This window comes from Pelobates fuscus, chromosome 2 (assembly GCF_036172605.1).
Source record: "Pelobates fuscus isolate aPelFus1 chromosome 2, aPelFus1.pri, whole genome shotgun sequence".
In the NCBI taxonomy this organism is placed as follows: Eukaryota; Metazoa; Chordata; class Amphibia; order Anura; family Pelobatidae; genus Pelobates; species Pelobates fuscus.
The window spans coordinates 170280980-170306541 of record NC_086318.1 but is presented as its reverse complement, the minus strand read 5'-3'; the positions used below and the strand labels follow the sequence as shown (position 1 = coordinate 170306541).

At 38.6% G+C, this 25562-nt stretch overlaps 1 protein-coding gene across 2 annotated transcripts in view; it reads left to right on the top strand.

Moving 5' to 3' along the window:
- DST (dystonin) overlaps positions 1 to 25562 on the top strand; it is a 592252-nt gene that overhangs the window by 61627 nt on the left and 505063 nt on the right. Inside the window, exons 1-2 of one of the 2 annotated variants that reach the window (XM_063442944.1) lie at positions 24513 to 24585; positions 24669 to 24876. In XM_063442944.1, coding sequence (XP_063299014.1) covers positions 24583 to 24585; positions 24669 to 24876 — 211 coding nt within the window. In that variant the 5' untranslated portion in view covers positions 24513 to 24582. Of the gene's footprint in view, positions 1 to 24512; positions 24586 to 24668; positions 24877 to 25562 lie in introns of those variants that run through there. The other variant, XM_063442942.1, reaches the window with a different exon arrangement.

The following is a 25562-nucleotide window of genomic DNA, read 5'->3' as shown; positions in this document are numbered from 1 at the left end:
TGGATTTCTTGGAGTTCAGGACCGTTGATGGACTTATAGGTGTAGATGTTCGTTATATGTAAAACAGAAATAGAATGCACCATATGGTATAGTATGTAAATGTAGAGTGATATAGTAAAGTGGATAATCCTACTTACATATACTAGAGCAAGGACCTGCTCTAGTTTGAAGAGTTTCAGGTGGAACAATCCCCACCTTGGGATATAATGGACCCAGGTATAGCAGCACAGCAATGATGAATAGGAAGGAGGACAAGGAGATGACTGGATATGTTTAAAAATATATATACTTTATTACAAATTAGTAAAAAGTGAATAGCAAACTATAAAACCAGTCCTGTTTAAAAAGTCCAGAATTCTTCCTCACTTGACGCGTTTCGCCGAAGCTTTTTCAAAAGTGAATGCTTGCTGCTTGGGGTCCTCGGGATTAAATACCTTCTCTGATGATGGAAATCGATTCCGCTGTGTATACTTCGTCATTTCCGGTTTCGTCGAAGTGGCATAGGCGGAAGTCCTCTGGACGCCATTTTGAGTGTGGGCGATTTGTGGGAAAGTTCGAAGTAGGGATCAGAGATATAAAGGTACATACTAATAGATCGGATCAGATAATAATTTGAATAGTTACAGTGTTGGACGGACATAGAGTGTGTCAGTAACATAAAAAGTATGATTTTTAACTACTTAGTGATGGCATAAACGGAACTATTCCGGCCGCCATTTTTAGTATGGGCTAATGACTAGAAGAGGGATCAGAGGTTAGAGAGTCAAAGAGGAGCATAATCTAAATGTAAAATAAACATATATATACAACTAAGGAGAGTATAAATAACATAAGAAATACAGTAATATTTGCATAAAAAGGTATAAAAGAATATAAGCGCCCTTGTTAAAAATTAATTCTTATAAAAAATGAACCAAGTCGAATTCTATGTTGAGCCCATTTGGGTGGAGGGTATCTTAGCGATAAACCCACTCCATTTCTAACTTTCCTATATTTCTAATAATATCGCCCCCTCTCCAGTGTGGTTTGTATTTAGCAATACCCAAAAATTTTAGTAGGCTGGGATCTTTGTTATGCTGTATGAAATGTGCGGATACAGAGTGGTTTTTGTAACCTTTTTCAATATTGCGACAATGTTCGCTGATTCTTACTTTCAAGGGTCTTATTGTTCTACCAACGTATTGTAGTCCGCATGGACATTCTAACATGTAGATTACATTATTGCTATTGCACGTTATAATTTCATTAATATTAAAAAAGTTTTTTGCTTTTGTTTGACTTAAACTCTGATGTGCATTTTTCCATTTTGTGCGTTTTTCTACATGATATACACGTATTACATCTAAAAACCTTTATTTATAGTTAAAAAAATATTTTTTTGTGTATTTTGATTCCTAGTAAAAAAATTTGTAAGTTGTAATTTTAGATTAGGTGCACCTCTATATATTATAGTGGGTTTATCTGGTTATGCCTTACTTAATATTGGATCCTCTTTAAGTAAATGCCAGTTTTTGTTGATTATTTTTTTGATATGTTTATTTTTGTTATTATAATCGAATATAAGGGGAAGGGTGAATTTATTAATTTGATGATCCTTAGGTGGTTTTTGAAGCAGTAATGATTCTCTCTGTGTTTCGTCTATTGATATTATTGTTTTGTCTATTTTTTTAGGGTTATAACCTTTTTGTATGAACTTTTGTTTCATATTTGTGGCTTGAGTGTGGAATACTGATGCTTCTGAGCAATTTCTTTTCAGTCTGAGAAATTGGCTTTTGGGTATTCCATTGAGCCATATGGGGCTATGGCAGCTGTCGTAACTGATAAAAGTGTTTGTGTGTACTTCTTTAAAATGGGTTCTTGTGTAGAGTGTGTTCTCTTTAACATAAAGTTCTAGATCTAAAAAAGTGACTGTATGTTTACTAAAATGTGAAGTTAAAATGATGCCTTCATTATTCTGATTTAAGTAATTAATAAAAGATTCTGCTGAGGACATGGTTCCTTCCCATATAAAGAGGAGATCATCGATGTATCGATGGTATGAAACCAGGTTTGCGGACCAGTCATGCCCCTCCCATATCCATCTATTTTCCCATTCTGTCATGAATAGGTTGGCATAACTGGGCGCAAACCTGGTTCCCATGGCTGTCCCTGTGATCTGGAGATAAAACGCATCTGCAAACCAAAAGTAGTTGTGGTGTGAAATAAGATCAATTCCCTTTAAAATAAATTCAATTTGAGCAGAGTTCATATCTTTATATTTTTCTAAAATTGATTTAACCGCTGCGATCCCTTTTGTATGTGGAATTATTGTGTATAGTGATTTTACATCACAGGTAATAAGGATGTAGTTTTCTTTCCATGTGATGTTTTTTATTATATTCAGAAGATCTATGGTGTCTTTTAGATAGGATTTGCTTAATTTCACATATGGCTGAAGCATGATGTCTATATATTCAGAAAGATTTGCCAGGATTGAATCTATGCCAGAGACAATGGGTCTTCCGGGTGGGTTGATGGGGTCTTTGTGGATCTTAGGGAGAAAATATATTACAGGGATCTTAGGATATGGCGTATTAATGTAATCAAATTCTTTTGAGGTCAAAATCCCCTTCTCTTTACCCTCTCTTAAAAGATTTATTAGTAACGTCTTAATGTCACTTGTGGGATCTTTTCTTAGTTTAGTATACGTTTGCGGGTCATTCAGTTGTTTATAGGCCTCGGTCTATATAACCAATATAAATCCAAAAGACACTCCCCTATACCAATACACAAGATCTCCCAAAATCCTTGACACATACGCTAACAAAGTAAGGGTTGATAACATATCAAAACAAGGTAAATTTCAAAAAGAAAAAACTTACACAAAAACCACAACCAATAAAATTGAAAACAAAAGATACAGATCCAAATCTAGGGAAAAATCACCCCAAATAGTAAGACCAAAAACTCATAGATACACTTACAAACCAATATCCCCAAAGAGAAAAATTGATAAAGAAAATTATAAATGGGAAAAAGTTAACACCAAAACATACAAAAAAACTGAGAGAAGTCGCTCTAGATCACCCACTGACCTACTAAGAAATAACAGGTATCACATCTTATCCTTTTCCGAACACCTAGACAAAACGTCTTTTTTAGAGATCCCTATGAATCAAGAATTGCATACGAACCATCTCCCCTTCACTCCCATCATAAGCCAGAAAAGGTCCCTAGAGGAAGAAGGGCAGGAAGGAAACATGACCGCAATAAAAAAAGTCAGATCAGACCGATTTTAAACAAAGATGAAAAAATAGACAATTACGGCATTTTCAATTTGTCTTAAAAAGTATTAACTAGCATACAAATAAATGTTTTAAGAAAGGGACTTAAATAGGCACCAACAAAAACTTTTAACAGTTTTCAGGCTTTTATTGATGTAAATAAATTTATAAGAAACGCGACTTTGAAAAGATTCTATGTATCCAAAAACTCAGAAGAAAACAAAACTGTAACTGAAATTGATTCAAACATAAGTGTCTATAAAAACTGCTTTTTAAAAAAGAGATCAACTTTTTACCCATCCTACTATAAATCTGGAGCATTAGAAATTTTTGAAAAAAAGGTCAATAGAGAACTTGGAAAATTAGAAACTAACCATAAATACGACAAATTCAATCTAAATAAAAAAGAAAGGGAAGCCATTAAACTCTTAAAAGAAGATGAATCTATTGTAACAAAACCGGCTGACAAGGGGGGAGGATTAGTTATCTTATCAAAAAAGATGTATGAGACCGAGGCCTATAAACAACTGAATGACCCACAAATGTATACTAAACTAAGAAAAGATCCCACAAGTGACATTAAGACGTTACTAATAAATCTTTTAAGAGAGGGTAAAGAGAAGGGGATTTTGACCTCAAAAGAATTTGATTACATTAATACGCCATATCCTAAGATCCCTGTAATATATTTTCTCCCTAAGATCCACAAAGACCCCATCAACCCACCCGGAAGACCCATTGTCTCTGGCATAGATTCAATCCTGGCAAATCTTTCTGAATATATAGACATCATGCTTCAGCCATATGTGAAATTAAGCAAATCCTATCTAAAAGACACCATAGATCTTCTGAATATAATAAAAAACATCACATGGAAAGAAAACTACATCCTTATTACCTGTGATGTAAAATCACTATACACAATAATTCCACATACAAAAGGGATCGCAGCGGTTAAATCAATTTTAGAAAAATATAAAGATATGAACTCTGCTCAAATTGAATTTATTTTAAATGGAATTGATCTTATTTTACACCACAACTATAATAATAATTTAACTAATATAATATCATTTTTTAACTATAAATAAAGTTTTTTTTAGATGTAATACGTGTATATCATGTAGAAAAACGCACAAAATGGAAAAATGCACATCAGAGTTTAAGTCAAACAAAAGCAAAAAACTTTTTTAATATTAATGAAATTATAACGTGCAATAGCAATAATGTAATCTACATGTTAGAATGTAGAACTACAATACGTTGGTAGAACAATAAGACCCTTGAAAGTAAGAATCAGCGAACATTGTCGCAATATTGAAAAAGGTTACAAAAACCACTCTGTATCCGCACATTTCATACAGCATAACAAAGATCCCAGCCTACTAAAATTTTTGGGTATTGCTAAATACAAACCACACTGGAGAGGGGGCGATATTATTAGAAATATAGGAAAGTTAGAAATGGAGTGGGTTTATCGCTAAGATACCCTCCACCCAAATGGGCTCAACATAGAATTCGACTTGGTTCATTTTTTATAAGAATTAATTTTTAACAAGGGCGCTTATATTCTTTTATACCTTTTTATGCAAATATTACTGTATTTCTTATGTTATTTATACTCTCCTTAGTTGTATATATATGTTTCTTTTACATTTAGATTATGCTCCTCTTTGACTCTCTAACCTCTGATCCCTCTTCTAGTCATTAGCCCATACTAAAAATGGCGGCCGGAATAGTTCCGTTTATGCCATCACTAAGTAGTTAAAAATCATACTTTTTATGTTACTGACACACTCTATGTCCGTCCAACACTGTAACTATTCAAATTATTATCTGATCCGATCTATTAGTATGTACCTTTATATCTCTGATCCCTACTTCGAACTTTCCCACAAATCGCCCACACTCAAAATGGCGTCCGGAGGACTTCCGCCTATGCCACTTCGACGAAACCGGAAATGACGAAGTATACACAGCGGAATCGATTTCCATCATCAGAGAAGGTATTTAATCCCGAGGACCCCAAGCAGCAAGCATTCACTTTTGAAAAAGCTTCGGCGAAACGCGTCAAGTGAGGAAGAATTCTGGACTTTTTAAACAGGACTGGTTTTATAGTTTGCTATTCACTTTTTACTAATTTGTAATAAAGTGTATATATTTTTAAACATATCCAGTCATCTCTTTTGTCCTCCTTCCTATTCATCATTGCTGTGCTGCTATACCTGGGTCCATTATATCCCAAGGTGGGGATTGTTCCACCTGAAACTCTTCAAACTAGAGCAGGTCCTTGCTCTAGTATATGTAAGTAGGATTATCCACTTTACTATATCACTCTACATTTACATACTATACCATATGGTGCATTCTATTTCTGTTTTACATATAACGAACATCTACACCTATAAGTCCATCAACGGTCCTGAACTCCAAGAAATCCATAGACGGGGATTATTCCGTCCAGGCTTTTAACACCGAGCTGATATAGCTCTTTAAAGTGTGAGTGTGAATACAACACCTCTATTTTGTCTAGTTACAGTGTTCATACATACTGTACCATTATTGTATTTCTGTTCCTTTTTTTTAAGCTTCTCCGTTGGCCAGTATTTCACTAAAACATTTGTATATTTTCTGATTATTAGCGCTGTTCACCTTTCTATTTTATCTGTCCATTTATCACAAGGTTGAGGGAACACCTTGTTGGTGAACTGCAGCTCACTCTTGAGAAGAGAGCGCTTATTTCTGTTTTTTTGCACGGAATAAAGGCTGTAGTGGGAATATAGAGTGTAAAAGGGGAGTTAGTGGCTGTAGAAGGGGGGGTTAGGGGGTTAGGGAATAAGGGCTGCAAGTGGGGGGAATAGAGGCTGTAGTGGGAGGAATAGCAGCTGTAGTGAGAGGGATTGAAGCTGTAATAGGGCTGTGATAGGGGTGTTCAGGGCTGCAATTAGGGGGAAGGGACAGTAGAGGGGTGTAGGTGCTGCGATTGGGAGGAAAAGGACTGTAGTGTGGCATAGAGGCTAAATTTGGGAAGTTACTCACAGTTTCAGTTATAATTCCACTGTCTGGAGTGTCTGCTCAGTCTGCTCCCTCTGCAAACTGCAGTCTCAGCCACTGTCTGCTCCCTAGTCCCTCTGCAATCTCCAAGCAGGGTAAGGTGTAGCTGCACTGTCTGCTCCACTCATTTCTATCCTCCTTCCATCCATGTCTCTTCTTCCCCCCCTTCCATCCATGTCTCTACCACTCCCCTTCCATCCTGTTCTCTGTTCCCCATCCATGTCTCTCCCACCTTCCATTCATGTCTCCCTCCCCTCTTCCATCAGTGTCTCCTAATTATACTAGTCATGCTTGTTTTTCATTGGAAAAACTCATAAAACTAAACAGCTGATTGTGGTGAATTAAAAAATTAATATAAAACTGAGCTACACATGTTGGAGAAACAGCTGAAAGGGTTCATCTTTACTTTTCTGTTTACTGTGCAGATTGATAACCACTGGCTATTTGGTTTGCAGCTCACTACAGTTTGGTATTTAGTGAATAAACCCCCCATTTTAGAGTGAATAGATTTATAAAGAAATGTTAAAAGATTTTTAGGCATGAAATATAGTGTATTTATATTTTTGATGTGGCATGCAGATAAAGTGGACATTTTACCATTAGCTGATCGGTTGATTTCCTGTAGACCAGCCATTTTAAGCTTCTTATTTTAGGAGAAATTCAGCCCTGGTGTGGTATAGATGTTTTTTTTTGTAACAGTGACAAACTGCCCTGGAAAAAAATGCTAACAGATTTGTAGGGAAGAAAGACCACAAGTAAGTTTTATTTCCCCCCTCATGCAGGACCTCTGATTAATTAATAATAAAAAAAACATAAGCATCACCACAGCTAAATTAAGATGTTTGTCCCTTGAATTCACTGTGATAAACTTTTAAGTCATGTGTGAAATTGTATCCATACATTTTGCATTTGTGTATGTTGCTGCCCTGTGCAATCCTGGGTGGAGTAGTGACTATATGATTATATTACACATCAACCCCAATGCATACAATAAAAAAAAAACCCTGTTACTTTAATGTACATAGGGATTTGAGATAGTCTGCAAATAACGTTTTCTTTGTTTTTTTTTGTATTATATCTTTTGAAATGTATAAAGACAGCCGTTAAAGGACCACTCTAGTGCCAGGAAAACATACTTGTTTTCCTGGCACTAGAGTGCCCTGAGGGTGCCCCCACCCTCAGGGTCCCCCTCCTCTGGAAAGGGGAAAAGGGTTAAAACTTACCTTTTTCCAGCGCTGGGCGGGGAGATCTCTGCCTCCGATCCTCCTCCGTTCCGCCCCGTCGGCTGAATGCGCACGCGCGGCAAGAGCTGCGCGCGCATTCAGCCGGTCGCATAGGAAAGCATTTACAATGCTTTCCTATGGACGCTTGCGTGCTCTCACTGTGATTTTCACAGTGAGAATCACGCAAGCGCCTCTAGCGGCTGTCAATGAGACAGCCACTAGAGGCTTTGGGGGAAAGCTTAACCCATTAATAAACATAGTAGTTTCTCTGAAACTGCTATGTTTATAAAAAAAATGGGTTAACCCTAGCTGGACCTGGCACCCAGACCACTTCATTAAGCTGAGGTGGTCTGGGTGCCTAGAGTGGTCCTTTAAGACTGGGGGAACTACTTATTCAAAAATCTGAAAGGCTGCCAGAAGATGGCAGGCAACAATCAAACATTAAGTAGTAGAACTAAACTAGTTGATTAGATAAAGTAAACAGCATGCATAAAAACACAATATGAACAAATAATACAATAATGAGTTGAAACTCTATACAATGCCAAAGTATTAGATGCATTTAAATTAAATATGCATATTATCTCCACTTTATAATTCGAAGAATAAACAAGAATCACATTAATAGCCTTAAAACTTATAATATCTATATATATATTCTTAATATAGAACAATCTGTTGGATCATTCCATTAGTTTCCATGGTGATTTCTTTGAATTTAGAACATCGCATTGGAAACACTCTTTATATATATATATAGTTCATTGCCTTTCTTTTAACACCACTCATTAACTCATTATAACACCACAAGCAGATAAAATATATTCAATGATGGTTTGGCAACAGCAAACTAGTTTGAGTATATTGCTATGAGCATACTTGTGCAAATATATCATATACAGCTGGCAATTCTGTTATTATTTCAGTAGCTTTTGTTATTTTTAGGTTGTGATATAATTCGGTATTTTGATATACATATTTTTTTTGTTATTTTTATCTATAACTAACAACATACTCAAGCACACTATGCTGTGTTGAGACGTATATAAAACCTGTCCAGCATTATTATTATTATTATGATCAGCCCAGGGATCGAGTCCTGCAGGAACTCATGGGAACGGCGATCCTGCACTTATCCCACAGCAGGAACGCTGTTCCCATTAGTGGTCCTGCAGGACTTGTTTGCCCGCGAGGCTAACAAAGCATTCGTTCCCGGCTTCCGGCATCACTCTGCAGCACGCTCCCTCACCACCCGCCCGCCTGCCTTCCTGCCCACACAGCCCAACCAGCAGCCCTACTGGACCCGAGGTAAAAAAATCCACCCAGCTTTATGAAATGTAGGAAGGCTGGGTGGATTTTAAAAAATAAAGTGTTTGGAGGAAATGTGTGTATGTGTGTGATGTGCGTTTGTCTGGCTGTCAGTGTGTGTGTGTGTGTCTGGCTGTCAGTGAGTCTGTGAGTGTATATCTGTCAGTGTGTGTCTGTGAGTGTGTGTGTCTGTCAGTGAATGAATGTGTGTGTGTGTGTGTGTCTGTTAGTGTGTCTGTCTGTCAGTGAGCCCCCCTACCCACTCAAGTCCCCCTACCCACTCACAGTCTTTCTACCCACTCACAGTCCCCCTACCCACCATACAGCCCCTCTACCCACTTCAAAGCCCCCTACTCATCTGACAGTCCATTTACCTTCTCACAGCCCCCACCCTTTCACAGTCCCCTACCCTCTTACAGTCTTCCTACCCACACCTTGTCACAGCCATCCCCACCCTGTCTCCCCGCACACTGTCACAGCCCCCCCACACACCATGTCACAGCCCCCTCACACATCCTGTTACAGCCCCCGCACACACCCTGTCACTCCCCCATACACGTACCTTATCGCCTCCCCACACACCCTGTCATCCTCCCACACACACACACTGTCACCCCCACACACACTCTATCTTCCCCATACACACACTGACACCCCCTCCATACAATATCACCATCGCCAATCACTTTTAGCCCCCACACACTGTCACCCCTTCACCCAGCTATATATATGCATACGAGCGTATCTTTTTTTAGGGTGGTAGGTGGATCTTGGGTGAGTTCCCACACTTTTTTCCCCAGGACTTGACCCCTGGCCATCAGCCAAAACATTAAAACCACTGACAGACAAAGTGAATTGTGAAGTGTCATTACAATGTCACCTGTCAAGTGGTGGGATATATTAGGCAGCAATTGAACAGTCAGTTCTTGAATTTTATGTGTTTGAAGCAGGAAAAATGGGCAAGTTAAAAGATCTGAGTGACTTTGACAAGGGCCCAAATAGTGATGGCTGGATGACTACATCAGAGCATCTCCAAAATGGCAAGTCTTGAGGGGTGTTCCTGGTACGCAGTGGTTAGTATATAACAAAAGTGGTGCAAAGAAGCACAACTGGTGAACCAGCGTCAGGGTCATGGGAGCTCATGGCTCATTAATGCACATAAGAAGCGAAGGCTAGCCTGTCTGGTATGATCACACAGAAGAGCTACTGTAGCTCAAATGGCTGAAAAACTTAATGCTGGCCAAGATAGAAAGGTCTCACAGTGGGGCTGTGTAGCTGCAGACAGATCAGAGTGCCTATGATGAACCCTGTCAACTGCTGAAAGCTCCTTCAATGGGGATGTCAGCATCAGAACTGGACAATGGAGCAATGGAAGAAGGTTGCCTGGTCTGATTAATCACGTTTTCTTTTAGATCAGATGGATGGCTGGCTTTGTATTATGCTCTGTTATGCTCTGAGCAATATTCGTCTGGGAAACATTGGGCCTTGCCATTCAAGTGGACGTTACTTTGACTTTTACTACCTACCTAGAGATTGTTGCAGACCGTGTACACCTCTTCATGGCAGTGGTGTCCCCTGATGGCAGTGGACTCTTTCAGCAGGATAATGCATTCTGCCACACTGAAAAAATTGTTCAGGAATGGTTTGAGGTACATGACTAAGAGTTCAAGGTGTTGCCTTCCCTTCCAAATTCCCCACATCTCAATCTGATTGAGCCTCAGCGGGATGTGCTGGAACAACAAATCCAATCCATGGAGGTCCCACCTTGCAAGTTGCATGACTTAAAGGATCTGCTGTTAATGTCTTGGTGCCAGATACCACAGGACACATTCAGAGGTGTTGTGGAGTCCATTCCTCAACGCAACAGAGTTTGTCAGCACAAGGGGCCCTACACGATATTAAACAGGTGGTTTTAATGTTGTGGTTGATCAGTGTATAGTTCCACCATATTCTGCACCACTATACAATTATGGAAACGGGATATGTAGAGTGAAATAGACCCTGCTCAAATGATCTTACAAGCATAAGGCAACAAGACGTGACGAGGACAGTAAGTGGGTACATCAGGTTGCCCATGAACTTAACGCAACCCGATGGCAATGTATCCACAGGGAACCAGTCAGCACTGTGATATTGTCACAGATTGCCGCCAAGGAGAGGCAGAGAGGAGGGGCGTTCAGAGAGGGAGATCTTCTGACTCTCAGCAGCCTCAACCAGCCTGCTGGATCCCAGAGAAGCAACCCTCATGCACCTTAAAGGTAGGGAACAGGAGGGTGGCTAAAAGATGCAAGGTTATTCTCTAAAGTGAGAATTCAAAACAAATATCAAATTTAAGGTTAAAGCTGCCCAACTGAAAGTATAGCTGAATTAGAGAATATTCCATTTATTTTGCCCTTAAATTAAAATTTTACTTTGAATTCCTCACTTTATTGAATACCCAGTTCATTTTATTTTTCAGACCTTCTAGACATAGGAAAAGTGTCAGGCTTAGTCCCTACTTTATTTCAGTATATTTTACAGAGTCAACATGAGTATTTCAGAAAGATGTTATCTCTATGAAATACTAATTGTGGGAGGGGGGAGTGACAGTGCCGTTATAAGCAGCTGCATATTTCAGACTGGCTTTGGGTGAACCAGGCCAGTTTAAACCTGTAACCAATAACAGATACCCTGAGTCATTCTAAACACTAAATAATTCAGCTTTTCTGTTTCTACCTTTGCTATAAGATGCACTAGCTGCGTTTTGGTTCATTTTGATAATCTGAATTTTGATTTTCTGATTTTGTATACTATCCTGTTCCTTGATTCTGACTTTTTCTGACTGTTGTTTATTCTGATTCCTTGATTTTAGCTTTGTATTTAACTCTTCTTCATTTTGATACTCTGAACCCACATGTGACCATATTTTTGCAAATTCCTGGTTGGTACATGTTTATATATCATAACCTCTACAGTTTAATAGGTTAAGCCTGCCCATGTTAAGTTTCAGCAAAACATCTGACTGTCCTTTTACCGTATTCCAAAAAAAGAGATCTGTGCGTATAATATTACTGTTGTGTAAAGATGCTACTGCGAAAAGCACAGTAGACTGGCTAATTGATCATTACATCATTCTAGTATCTGAGAACCACTGATTCAATTCCCTGAAAAACCAACTCAGCATTTCATCTTTGTGACATCAATAAAATTAATAACATAAGTGAAGTTGGTTAAAAATAACAGCACTCTGCTCTAGGGGGTGTAATATGAATTCACAAATAGAAAGATGATTTAACATAGTTTAATAAAAGGTGAGTGTTAATTGTCCATACCTTCCAACGGTCCCTAATTAGGAGGAGCAGACCCTATTTTTTTTTACTCTGTTCACTCTATCCCTCCTTTTTTATCATAATGGCCATTTTTTCTGGGAGCTCCATATTATTGGTGTTTCTGATACATTGTTATTGTTCTAAATTACATTTTTGATCCATAGCTTTTTATTAGTAACTCACCTATAATTTCTCAGAACAGCCCTGCCCCATGCCACACAACCATTCACATCCCTAAAATGAAAGTGTCCTTCTTTATCCGTTTGAAATATTGGTAGGTATGATTGTCTAAAGGATATTTAACAATATTATGAGAATATCACTTTTCTATTTTTTTTTTATTCAGAGTATGGATTTTTGAAAATTTGTTTTATAGTGACATTTTAGCTTTTTTAATAAAATGAGTCATATTGTAAGTCAGCTAACAGTTGTTATTAACCACTTGACAATATTAGGATGTGTCATTATGCTACAGGCAGCTATTTAAATAGCCATTGAAATGCCTGTTCCTGCAATGCAGTGTGAGCAGGGTAAAATTCCTGCTCACACTAGGGAGACTCAGATATCAGTTGATGCCTGGGGCTTCCTTCTGTCAGCTGGGGCAACTTTTAATGGTCCCAGGCTGACCTATGAGCCGTATGAAGCACTCAAAGTATAGCCTTTTAAAGCCATCAAGAACACCTCAGTCACCTCAGACTCCCAGGGTCTGAACAGATCCTACAGGCTCTCCCAGTATGGTCCCATGCTGATTGTTATTGGTGCTGAGCTTTACCAGCTGCCCACTACCAGTCACAATGTAATTGTTATGCCTGATTTTCAGCATTTCTGGCATTTGCCTGTACTGCTAAAAACAGCCAGTAGATGTCAGCAACATACCACTCTATACTGTTACAACTGGGAAACCCATCTGCTGATATCATTACTAATATTAGAAAAGTATTTTCTTAGAATTGGGGTTGAGTTTAGGGGGTAAGGGTATGGTTGTGTTAGGGTAGGATTAGGGTTAGTTGTAATGTTAGGGTTTGGTTCTTGTATAGTGGTAGGTTAAGGTAAAGATTAATGGTTAATGATGGGTTAGAGTTAATGCTGTTATAGAGATAGGGATAGGGGCTAAGGTTAGGAGTATAGTTAGGGAAGTTATATAGTTAGAGTTAGTATAAGCATAGGATTAGAGTAGGGTTGGTATAGTGTTGGGGTGGTATAGGGTTAGCGATGACTACAAAAAGTTAAATTGGATCCTTGACGTATGAGGAATTTAACAATCAGAATTGATATGTTCCTCTATATTGAGCTCTTTTTTATTTAGTTTTATGGAATGAGTAAACATTATATAAAATGTATATAAAGAAAGCCCTTTCTGTCCTCTAAAAAAGTATGTAAGAGGGTATTTAAAGAGAAACCCATAAATTACATGGACAGGAATATGTCTGTTTGTTTTTTGTTTTTTAAATTTTATTGCAATTTCATCATGTGTGTCTGTCAAACAAATGGTTAAAACAAGAAGTGCATTATTTTTACACATTTGTGATTTGAATCAGGCATTTTTGTGCATTGTATAAAAAATTACCATTATTGTAACGGAGCGGTGTAAGTAGGATAAAGTTATGGCAATGCTCCAGGCCAGTAGTCTCTATTGGAGCTGATTAGGCGTTACTGGGGCAACAATGCCTTTCTCTACTCGGTATATCAGAGAGTATTGCACACCTGATTGGTATCCCCAAAATGATAATGTGAGGAAGTGTCGCGAGTGGAGAAAGATTCCCAAAAATGTACACTAATACAGAGAAAGGAATCTAATATTTTTATATCCCAGAAATTAATTAATTGAGTTTGAATTAGTGCTCTCCTATGGAGATCATATAGAATGTTAGATATCATCATGCAAAGCGTGAGGACATCCAACATTGTTTAGCAGAGTAAAAGCCAGTACAAGTATTTTTGGCTGCCCCAAAAGCATCATCACCCGTGTGCCTCTTAACCCCAAGTTCTTACCATTTTTTTGAGTTTCTTATGTTTATTATTCCCTCTTTTAAATGTCTTTAATGTCTTATACCCCTTTTGTGTTTTACACACCCACAAGGACCGTGGTAGAGGATCTTCTGACAGGAAACTGTTTAGTGGTGTAAGCAAGTAGCTTCCTCTAAAAACAGATTTTGGATACAGGAGATCCTCTACCACAGTCCACACGGCCACACTATACAGGGTACTGGCAGGAGGGGGAGCACTGCACTCCTGCTGGTTCCTGAAGCTGGTGCACCCGAAGGATTCTGCCTGTGCTGCCTTGTGGTTGCCTTATGGTTGTGCCGGCCCTGCCACTAGAGGTGGACAGTCACTGCATGTGGAGATAACCCTGTAATGTAATCATTGCAATTTCTCAGAAACTGCAATGTTTTACATTCCAGAGTTAAACAGACAGTGGCACTGCATCCAGACCACTTCAATGAGATGAAATGGTCTGGGTGCCTATAGTGTCCCTTAAAGCCTTTTTTTTTTAACCTAGTTTGTCTGGTGGGGGGGGGGGGGGGGGGGGATGGTGCAATATACAACATAATCCCTACTCAACTGTGTAGAATGATAACAAAAATATGCCCCATGTCTCAGCCTTGCTCTGCATTCTTTTGGTTTTTGGTCAGTGTCCAGGTTTTACTTTGAGAGCCAGTCTTTTCAAAGCAAAGGTCATAGAGCCCCACTTCTTGATGACTGGCTTCGCTACCGACATACTATGATCAATAAGGCAAACTATGCATAGGAGTCAGGGGTGAGAAGATGCTTGGCCCTAATCACTATCTGAATATGAAGAATGAAGGGGGAGTTAACAAACTGGGACACTGTAGGCACTGTAACTGCATCATCTTATTGAAGTGGCTACAGTGTGCCATCCCTTTGTTCAGCATTAGATCGTTTTTAATATTTTAATGCAAAACTAGAGATTCCAGCAGGACATCACATCTATGTTTCTTGGACTAGTGATGAAGCATTGGCCTGAGCAGCTTTGGGTGTCAGGTGGCTGCTTTCCAATTATCACAGCCACCATTTCTGGTGAGAATTGGTATGGCTAATGGTAAGGGTCTAATCTCAGCCTTATCCATACCTCCAGTGAGGGCTAAGCAATGGGTGGCCAAGGATCCTTATTTACGGTTAAACAACGTAAAAATGATTTAATAATGAATGGAGTGACAGTGCCAGGAGACTCCAGACACTAGAACCAATTCAATGAAATGAAATAGTTATGAAATAGTTATTTTACCTACAGTGTCTCTTGACTCCTGCACACCAATGGCCACGACTGTAAATTGTACCGTACTATCCTAGATTGTAAGTTTGTTTGACCACGCCCCTATTTGTCATCTTTAACACTGTCAGCCACTTGTTGCTTTATATCTCCATTTTATAATTGTAAACTGCTGAATATGTATGGGTGCTGTATAAACGCTAATAATAATAATAGTATTCTGAACTTCAGCTATAGGATATCCTAGATGTTTTAATATGCATTAATAATGTTCTCATATCTGTTTTTACACCACCATTTTTTTTTTTATTCCACAAAATCTTCTCACTAGTTGTCCCTTATTATCACTATCTCCTCTCATGCCCTATGCTTTGATATTATGGTGTATTTGCCTTCAGGTTCCTTTCTACTGAATGCCTTTCATAGCTAAGGTTCCTGTTTACAGGAAATACTTCCTCTTTATCCTGCAAGATTCTGTAACCATTTCCATTCTTTCTGTATAACATTGTCCCAGAATGCTTAGCTGTTTTTCTTAACCTTCACCTAAAGTACTCATAAAAAGTGTTGCGCCTTTAATTTGAAAAGCTAAAACACGTGTGAGGTTAATCACTGAACCAGAAATTTGGATCAATTGACAAGGGGATTGCAAATGTTTGCTAACATTTTGCAATCCCCTTGTTGATTCTCTGTAACTCCCAGTTTAATGAAAATAGCATTTTAAGAAGTGTCACTTTTTATGAATTGACACGATTGAATTAAACATTGCAAATCACCTATAACTTGCATTAACCTTTTTCAAGAGATGCTTAGATTTTGTCTGAATTTATAATAAAGATTTAGCAAATGACATAATTCGTGCAGATGAGACAAAGCCATCGCAAATATTTCTAATGAAAAGGAGAAATCAAAACATTGTTTAATTCCTCTTCTTCTCTGTATACTTGCTCTGTGATGATTGCCAAGTGCTAACAACAGAGTTTACAGGGAGCTACAATGGAGGTGCCCACTTGCAGGATCAAGAGTCAGGGATTTGTACATTTCGAGGAACACTCCAGGCACATAAAGCACTTAGTTATACTGCTTGTTTTAAATTACCTTTTAGTTGAATAAATTATTAGTAAGCCATCTAAAATTTATCAGAACAGCCGTGCCCCTCGCCACATCCACACTCATAAAAATTAAAGGGTTACTGTACTCACTATAAGAACTTTATCTAAATTAAGTTGTTATAGTGCCTACAGTAGTCCCCCCTCCTTACTGGTCCTAAATTACTGTATTTTAATAATTAGAAGGCTTTGAAGCATAGCATTTAGCCACGCCTCCAAGCCCCCTGAGTTGGAGAGCTGGAACTGTTACTTCCCAGCTCGCATACCCTTGAATAATGTAACGTCACAGTGACGTTACATTAGACTGCAGTGCAGTCATATTTGGCCACAGAGCATCATTTGCAGGCAATGATTCTCTATGATAGGATGATAAATGCATAGTGGCAAGCACCGCGCATGTTCTTACGATCCCTATGCTTCTCTATGAGACATCACACGAGGAGGAGGCTGCAGCAGTGTGGATGGAAACTGGGCGCTGGAGAGAAGATGAGTACATTTTTTAAATTTTATTTCTTTCAATTTCCTTTTTACAGTGCACAATTGAACTAAAATGCCCTGGAACTAACAAGGGAGATTATGACTATAGAGTTAGGATATGTATTCCTAACTCTATGGTATCCCTTTAACCCCTTAAGGACCAAACTTCTGGAATAAAAGGGAATCATGACGTGTCACACATGTCATGTGTCCTTAAGGGGTTAAAGTGCCCTCTTGGACCATTTGAAATGCTGGGAAGTATGTACTACTGATCTTAGTGACTGTCAGCTCTTTAACACAGGATTTAACCTTTTGATTGTCAGCATTGTGTGTTAAATAAAGGAATGTGTTAGGGACACCTCTGGTGAAAGTATGTATAATCATGCCCAGTTTAGGAATCCCTCTCGTTAGCATACTTTATGTTTTTATATGTGTTTACATTAAATTATACCTCTACTAGTTATACAACCTTTACAATGTTCCAATGAACCTTTGTACAGAAAACACATTTTAAAATAAAATACTTGCGCAGTCACCATGAATACATGCCCCTCTCCCAGCCAGGTGGCAACCCTCCTCTGATACTAATCCAGATAGTCATCATTTTTTGTATCATATAACAATGCATACACTTATATTATCCACAATAGAATTGTTCAGTAAAATTTCCTAACAGAAACTTTGTCTACATGGTAGATAGACATTGCTGCCTGGTACACAGTAGGGAAGATGTGAGTCAGCAGCATCTCTACGGAAGGCCCTAGGCCTTTTATTAGTATAACATGACCCTATAACATGAAAAACATGAAAAACAACAGTTAAAAAAAAAAAAAAAAAGATAAAGGTATAGCTAACAGAATCACACAGAGTTTATTTACCAAATAGTCCATGCTGTGCAAAAAGCTGAACGTATAGCTTGGAATTGTAGAATTTTCAGTTGTTGATATGTATAACGCCCCCCTTTGTAATCCTAGTTATTTTATGACTTGAATTAAATTTGACATCTGAAAGTCTTTTGATCCTTTGTTGTTTTATATCCAGACCGTGTTAAATAACAGAGCCGCATTTTGATGTACAACTCGCAACTGAGAGCCAAATAATTCACACACACAGTATTCTCGAACTAGGGGATCAGGAGGTGAGGGCTGTATACTAATGCATACACAAAATCGACTGATAATGGACACACTGGATACATGCAGAGTTATTCAATAAAGTGAATATTCACCGTGAATTTCAAATGTAACCCCTTAAGTACCAAACTTCTGGAATAAAAGGGAATCATGACATGTCACACATGTCATGTGTCCTTAAGGGGTTAAGGTCAAAGCAGCCGAACTGGAAGCATGACTGAATTAGAGATTTATCCTTAGCTTTGAAATTCACTTAGAATTCAATTTGAATTCTCACTTTGTTGAATGCCCCTGATAGTGAGTAAAATGGACAAAAAGAAGGTGTTTCATAAACATCACAAATGCAATATGATATTGATTCCAGTGCTAAAGTCAACCGTTTTTGGATGTGTAACATACTTGCTAATATCATATTTAAAATACCCTATCCTGTAATATAATGCACAAAAAAGTATGGATGGGAAATTAATAGTATAATCAATTGGGATGTCTCTATAATATCAGGGTTCTATGTTCACTGTGTCTTCCTTTGTTGCATCTAAAATACCTGGTAGCTGCTAGAATTTAGTTTTTTTAGGAGTTTTTGTTTAGGGAAATACTTGTGGGTTTGTCTGATTTTGTGTGCTCATCTTTGCAGTATCTTTTTTTTTTTTAAATTTGTGAAAACTGTATATCTACCAACATTTATAGCAGGTCATTACTTGTCTAGTTTGTTATTTATAATCTAATGTAAGAAAACTCACTGGTTCACTGAATGTGGAAAGAATTAAAGGACTACTATAGTGCCAGGAAAACATACCCTCACCCTCTGGGTCCCACTCCCGCCGGGCTCTAGGGTGAGGAAGGGGTTAAATTCATACCTTTTTCCAGCGCTGGGCTCCCTCGGCGCAAGGGAATCTCCTCCTTCTTATTCCGTCATCGGCGCGAATTCTGCCAGTCTCATAGGAAAGCATTCTCAATGCTTTCCTATGGACGCTGGCGCTCTTCTCACTGTGAAAATCACAGTGAGAAGCGCGGAAGCGCCTCTAGCGGTTGTCAATGAGACAGCCACTAGAGGCTGGATTAACCCTAATGTAAACATAGCAGTTTCAGAGAAACTGCTATGTTTACAGCAGGCAGGGTTAACCCTAGATGGACCTGGCACCCAGACCACTTAATTTAGCTGAAGTGGTCTGGGTGCCTATTGTCGTGTAGTTTTTGCACAAACTAATAAATAAACACACATGAAGCACAAAACCCAGGATGAAATGGAAAAAACGTATCCCACAGAAACTGTGGATTAAAATTCTGAATATAGTTTCTACACACTATGAAGTATTTTAGATCATATTTGGATTACAGTATCATATTTTTTTCAATGTAATACATTTAGAAAAAAATAAATTCATTTTGTTTACTCTTACTAATTTCTAAACATAATTCAAAGGGAAACTGTCACTTCTAAGGAATATTATATTAACTTTTCTCCATAGTTAGTCATCATGAAATTGTGAAAAATAAAACTAAAAGTTTAAATCCACATCTCTTTACCCTGCACATGGGTGCCATATTAGCTCCCTGTCTGTCATTGATATAATTTCTCAACAAAATGTAAAGAGAACTGCACTCATTCAAATGAGCAAACATGGGGGCTACCATGCCAGGGGCTAGCACAAACCTCAAACAGTAGATTGCAAATAGAAGAAAAATGGTCCAGGCACTCAATGCTCAAAATGGGATATTTATTTGGAGCAATGTTTTGACCCAAATAGTTTGAAAAATACCTTATTTGGGTTGAAACATTGATGAATACTATGTTCCAAATATATATGCACTTTTGAGCCTTGGAGTGGCTGGAACATTTTTCTTCTATTTGCAATTGATCTCTGTGCTGACTGCCAGGTGCAAATGACAGATATTAGAAGCCCTGCAGAAAAGAGAAGACATTAAACAATGTGACCGGTTCCCTTTAAAATGTGTTAGAATGCAGCAGAGCTCTGTAGTGCATTGATAAGTTAAAACAAAACAAGAAACAGTTCTAGAAGAAAACAAAATGATGCTAATATATAGTTCCCAAAACGGTCCTTCTTAAATTGGGTGGCATGATTTGCATTTTACACAGTGCATGTCCTGGCTTTGGCAGAACTCAACACACAAGCTATATAAATTCTGCATGACCTAGGTACTTGGGAGATTTGTACAAAAATGCTGGATTACTAACTGGACTCCCAAAGAAATGATTTTATTAGCAGTAGCTTAAAATCGTCATGTGGCTCACTGTACTATTTATTGGCATTTATTAAGCCATAAAAAAAAAACTCATGACAATCTCTGTTTTAATTGTGCTACAATGTCTAGTTATTTAAAACAATTCATATAAACATTTCACCTTTATTAATATACTAACAGTGCCTTCCAGAAGATGGAGATAGTGCCTTCCTGCCTTTTAGGGATCTTCCAGATTTCACTTATGTTCATGTTCAGATTGGCTATTGTGGCATAACATTTGATATTCACTGTGAATTCACGCTGAATGATTAAAGAGACACTATTGTCACCAGAACAACTACAGGTTATTGCATTTGTTCTGGTTAGTATAATCATTCCCTTCAGGCTTTTTGCCGCAAACACTTTCTTTTCAAAGAAAATGCAGTGTTTACATTACAGCCTAAGGATACCTCCAATGGCCACTCATCAGGTGGCTGCTAAAGGTGCTTCCTGGGGCAGTGCTGCACACACTGGCATTCAGTGTCTCCACCCTCTGCATGCAGACAATGAACTTTCCTCATAGAGATGCATTGACTCAATGTATCTCTATGAGGAGATGCTGATTGGCTAGGGTTGTGTTTGGTTTGTGCTGGCTCTGTCCCTAATCTGCAACCTTGAAAGTCTCAGCCAATCCTATGGCAAAACATTGTGATTGGCTCAGAGAATCACCTCTGATGATGTCAGCCAAGCAGGCAGATCAGAGGCAGAGGCAGCAGATGCAGTCTTGAATAAAAGTAAGATTTTACTATATTTAGGATGGCAAGGGGGGGCTAGATGGTGGTTTTAGAACACTATAGAGTCAGGAATATATGTTTGTGTTCCAGACCCTATAGTGTTCCTTTAATGATATTGAAAATTGTCACGATTATTAGACCAGTGAACAGGCATAAACCATCTCTAGAACCTCTGATATTGCTACAAGAAGAAATCTATACAATATAACCATAGTTACTGTTTTAAAATGTAGATAGCTAGATAGATAAATAGATAGATAGATAGATACTGTCTATCCTTGCTGTTGAAGGTGTAATGTTCTGTTCCTTTAAAAAGTAAAAAAAAATGATTGTGATAATCCGTACACTTCTTGTCTGTTTCCTTTGCTGTTTGCTGTTTTTTCATTTATTTAGACAGAAGTCCACTGAAGTATGTAGTGCTATGTGCATATCTAAGAGATTGCAGGTCACTTTAGGGAAGAGGTTACTCTATGCAAAAAAGGTTGATATAGGCATTAAGTCAAGTCTCTGTTCTCCACACTTTAGCAGTTTAGTGACCTTACTCACTGAGCCATTATTCTTCAAACCTAACCATCAGGATCCAATAATAATCTCATGAGAAGACAATACTCCTAATGATACGCAGGTGTCTCCATGAAAATAACATTTTAGAATTTACACATGCTAAAGTAGGTGTGTTATAAATTCTGTGCTAGGTCAAGACAACTGAGCCAGTTGAAAATGTGGGGAAACTACCTGAGGAAAAACAAAAAAAAGAGTTTAAGGAGAAGTTGATGGGAAAAAGAAATAGGAAGAAACCTGTAATGAGAAGGATGAACGCAGTGATGTAATGATAAATAGAAAAGAGAGTTGAGGAGAGTGTGGGTTGAAGGAGAACTTGTAAATAGAAAATAGGGAGAGCCATTTAGCATTACATTTTACTAAAATAGTTAAGCTGACAAAGTGTGCAATTTCTTTTCATTTTTCTCACAAATTTCCAGTATAATCAGTGTACCTGAAAGATAACATGTAAGGATATATAAGAGAAAAAGGTATACCTGTACAGAACAGTATCTATGAATACATTCATCAGTGAACATACCTGTATTTACATGATTAGTGATGTGTTCAGTAAACTGTATTGTGGTGAACTGACAATTTTCAGGATTATAAACTAAGTCTGAATGCAGTCTGAATGAGCAAAATGTGGGTGAAATAATTCATTATTTTTTTTTATATTCTTTTATTGAAAAGTATTGAAAATCCGCAACTTTTCTGTGACTACGTTAAAATCTGTAAAATATAATAAAGGATAGGATTCACATAGCTGTCAAATACCAAATTTCAAATGGATTCACATTGAACATATCTTGGATGGCAAAAACACAAAATAACTTTACCTGCTGTTTGGAGTTGAACCTACAAATTCCAGAGTAAAAACCACGGGGAGCACAAACAGCCACTAGGCAAATGGTAAAAATCATGTAAATGTGATAAATATGATAAAGGGCATATCCTAAATGAATGTTTTATTGGGGTGTATTGGACCCCTCCATAAACTTACCCTTTCCCACACGAGATTTTACAGCTTTTAGTAACTATAGCTTCTGGTGAATTAGCAATTATTAAATTATCAATGTTTTTTTAGTGTTCATTTGAATATTCATTTGAATATTTCCATAATTTGGTTCCAGATTGCAAATTGTTTGAGGGTAAAATCTGGTCTACATTCAGTCTAATTCAGAGGCTCTGTTGGAATAGTTGCACTTTGCTAAATCTTAAGAATAAGGGTTTTTCAGTTTTAATTAGACATGTGCGATTCGTTTAGTTTCGAATGTACATTCAAATTTCATGCCATTCTGATGCTTATGAATGTCTGAAGAGCCGAAGTCCTGAAGCAGCGAAGTTCTGAAGTGCCAAAGTTCAGGAATTCGGACGTGCCGAACCTCCAAAGCGCCAAAGCTCCGAAGTGCCGAAGTGATTCGGTTTTCTGAAAAGTGGCAAAACAAGAGAGAGTGATGGAAAATTATGTGAATGATGACAGGAATCTTGATCAGTAAGCTAATTCCTTTTGTGCAATGAAGTCATATTCTGTACACGTCATATCGCGGCTGCCAGCGGACCCTGAAGGACAGTAATACTTTGCTCCCTCGCCACCTGGCATGGGATGTTTGTCCCATGCAGTCTCGCGCAGTCTCTACTAGTAGACATGTGCAATTTGTTTCGTTCCGAATATACATTCGTACAAATTTCATGCCATTCGGACATTCGGATGCTTACAAATGTCCGAAGTTCTGATGCGCTGAAGTTCCGAAGTGACGAAGATCGGCAGTTTAGAAGTGCCGAACCGAACCGAACTGAATGCCATTTTTTACTTACCCAAATTTCTGAACCGAACCAAATTTTTTGCCCATGCACATCCCTAGTTTCAATGACACCACAATGTCACCTTGTGAATTACTCTATGTTGCAAACCTTAGGTCAGGAAAGCAATATCCAACTAATTCTTTATATTTGTACCATATCACAGTTATGGCTATCCTTTGCACACAATAACTATCTCACTGTTCTATGCAGTAATTATTATGTGCAGTGAATTAACAGTTATTCTCAATATGGTGTGTCTGAATTTTAATGGCTCTAGGGACCTGTATTACCATTGATTTTGTATGTTTTATGTCTAGTGATAGTATAGCAATGACTACTTATTATTCCTGCTAGTGAACATGGTGATGTAATCGATGACTCATCTTATCTGCTTTGAATTTCTGGAATGTTATTATCCAAAAGGAAATACGATTGTTCTTCTTAAGACAGTCAATCCAGCCTGCTAAGCACTGAAAGGGTTAAAAGAGAGTGACAGAATGACGTGCTGCAATAAAATAATGACAGCTCCTGTGCAGGATCACCCCACCTCCCTTTGTCAAGTCAGGCTGTCCAGAACTGGCAATGCAAGTGACCAAAGGCAGATGTGCTTATTTAATGAGCAGCAATGCCAGGACATGGGGGTATAAACTGAGATAAAACATGTGTTTACTGAAGCTGTCTTGCCAGTGCTACTGGAACACGTCCTACTGTATATAAAGCTTTCTCCAGCTGCTCTATTGAGTCAGTTCCTGCTCTTTCAGCCACTGGGTGCTGCTCCATTGTCTGGTGCACTGCAGACAGGATATAAGTGGATCTCTAAGAGGGATGTAAGCATAGGGCTAAAGTCTCAGAAGCCAAGGAAAAATAAAGCTAAGAAAGGAAGCCACCCTCCCTCCTTCCCTCCCTCCCCAGTGGGTTTCTTTACTTAGTGAAGGCGATGTATTAATTAAGGGCTGTTGCAGTTAAGATATCGTCCGGCAGAGGGAGCCAGACACCCAGCTGTAGGAGCAGTAGGCTTGGTTGCAGCAGCTGATTCCATAGCTGGGCCGGTCAGTGGGATCGTTAGGTTGCTGGAATCATTTCCTGTTGCCCATCTTTACCAACAAGGCTCATGCTTTCTGTGTAGCCAGTCATCCTGTGAATGAGGGACCATGGTGAGTTGCTGCCTGCTCTGTGTGTGAATTGCACACTCACTGTGGATACATTGTTTATATAATATGTATCTGTGTCTCCCCAGAGCTCGGGCACAGCTTCCTACAGATGCTCCATGTCTTCTTCTGCTGATTTCTCGGATGATGAGGACTATAGTCAGAAGTCTGGATCTGCATCCCCAGCACCTGGAGACACCCTGCCCTGGAACCTACCTAGACATGAGAGGTGTAAGAGGAAGGGCTCAGGGCCAGCTGTCCTGGACCCAGCAGAGAGGGCAGTCCTCAGGATAGCAGGTGAGCTTCCCATCCCCTGGGGCCATGGGTTATTACTGCCTGATAAATCAGCACCTTGCATTGCATTGATTTCATTTAATGAGCAACATAGCTGTATCCAGAGAATGCATCCAGATCATTCTTAGTGTTCTCCAAGGTTCTATTATTGTCTGAGTTCTAGGTGATCCTGGCTGTTAAACATATACAGTGCTACTGTCACCGGCAGCAGAGGGGTTAAATATATTTGATACCTTCTCACATCATGAAGCAATGCTTGGCATCTTTTCAGCATTTAGGAGGAATTGATCATATTTTCATGAACAAAGATCAGCTAGATATCATCACTAGGGCTTTAGTGTGTTGATACATTTTACTTGTCATTTATCAAAAATATGTCTTGCTTCTGGTATGGAGCAATATTTTTCTTCTTGTTGCCAGCCTCAACGAATCTTATCATCAGGTGAGATGAATTGGAAAGTATTGTTGTGTTGTGTTGACCCTGGCAGCTCAGGAGTTAAGTCAGCAGGCTGACATATATTGTGGTGACTAAGCTTTTTGAGTCCCATTCCCCTCCATGGGCAGTGTGTTTATACAGGAAGCTTGGGAATCATTTATTAGTGAACCGTATAGGCATCCTTCCAGGATAGTGTACCCCATCTATCTACCCTCTAGCAACACAGATTGATTGCCTGACTTAGTCTGATAAG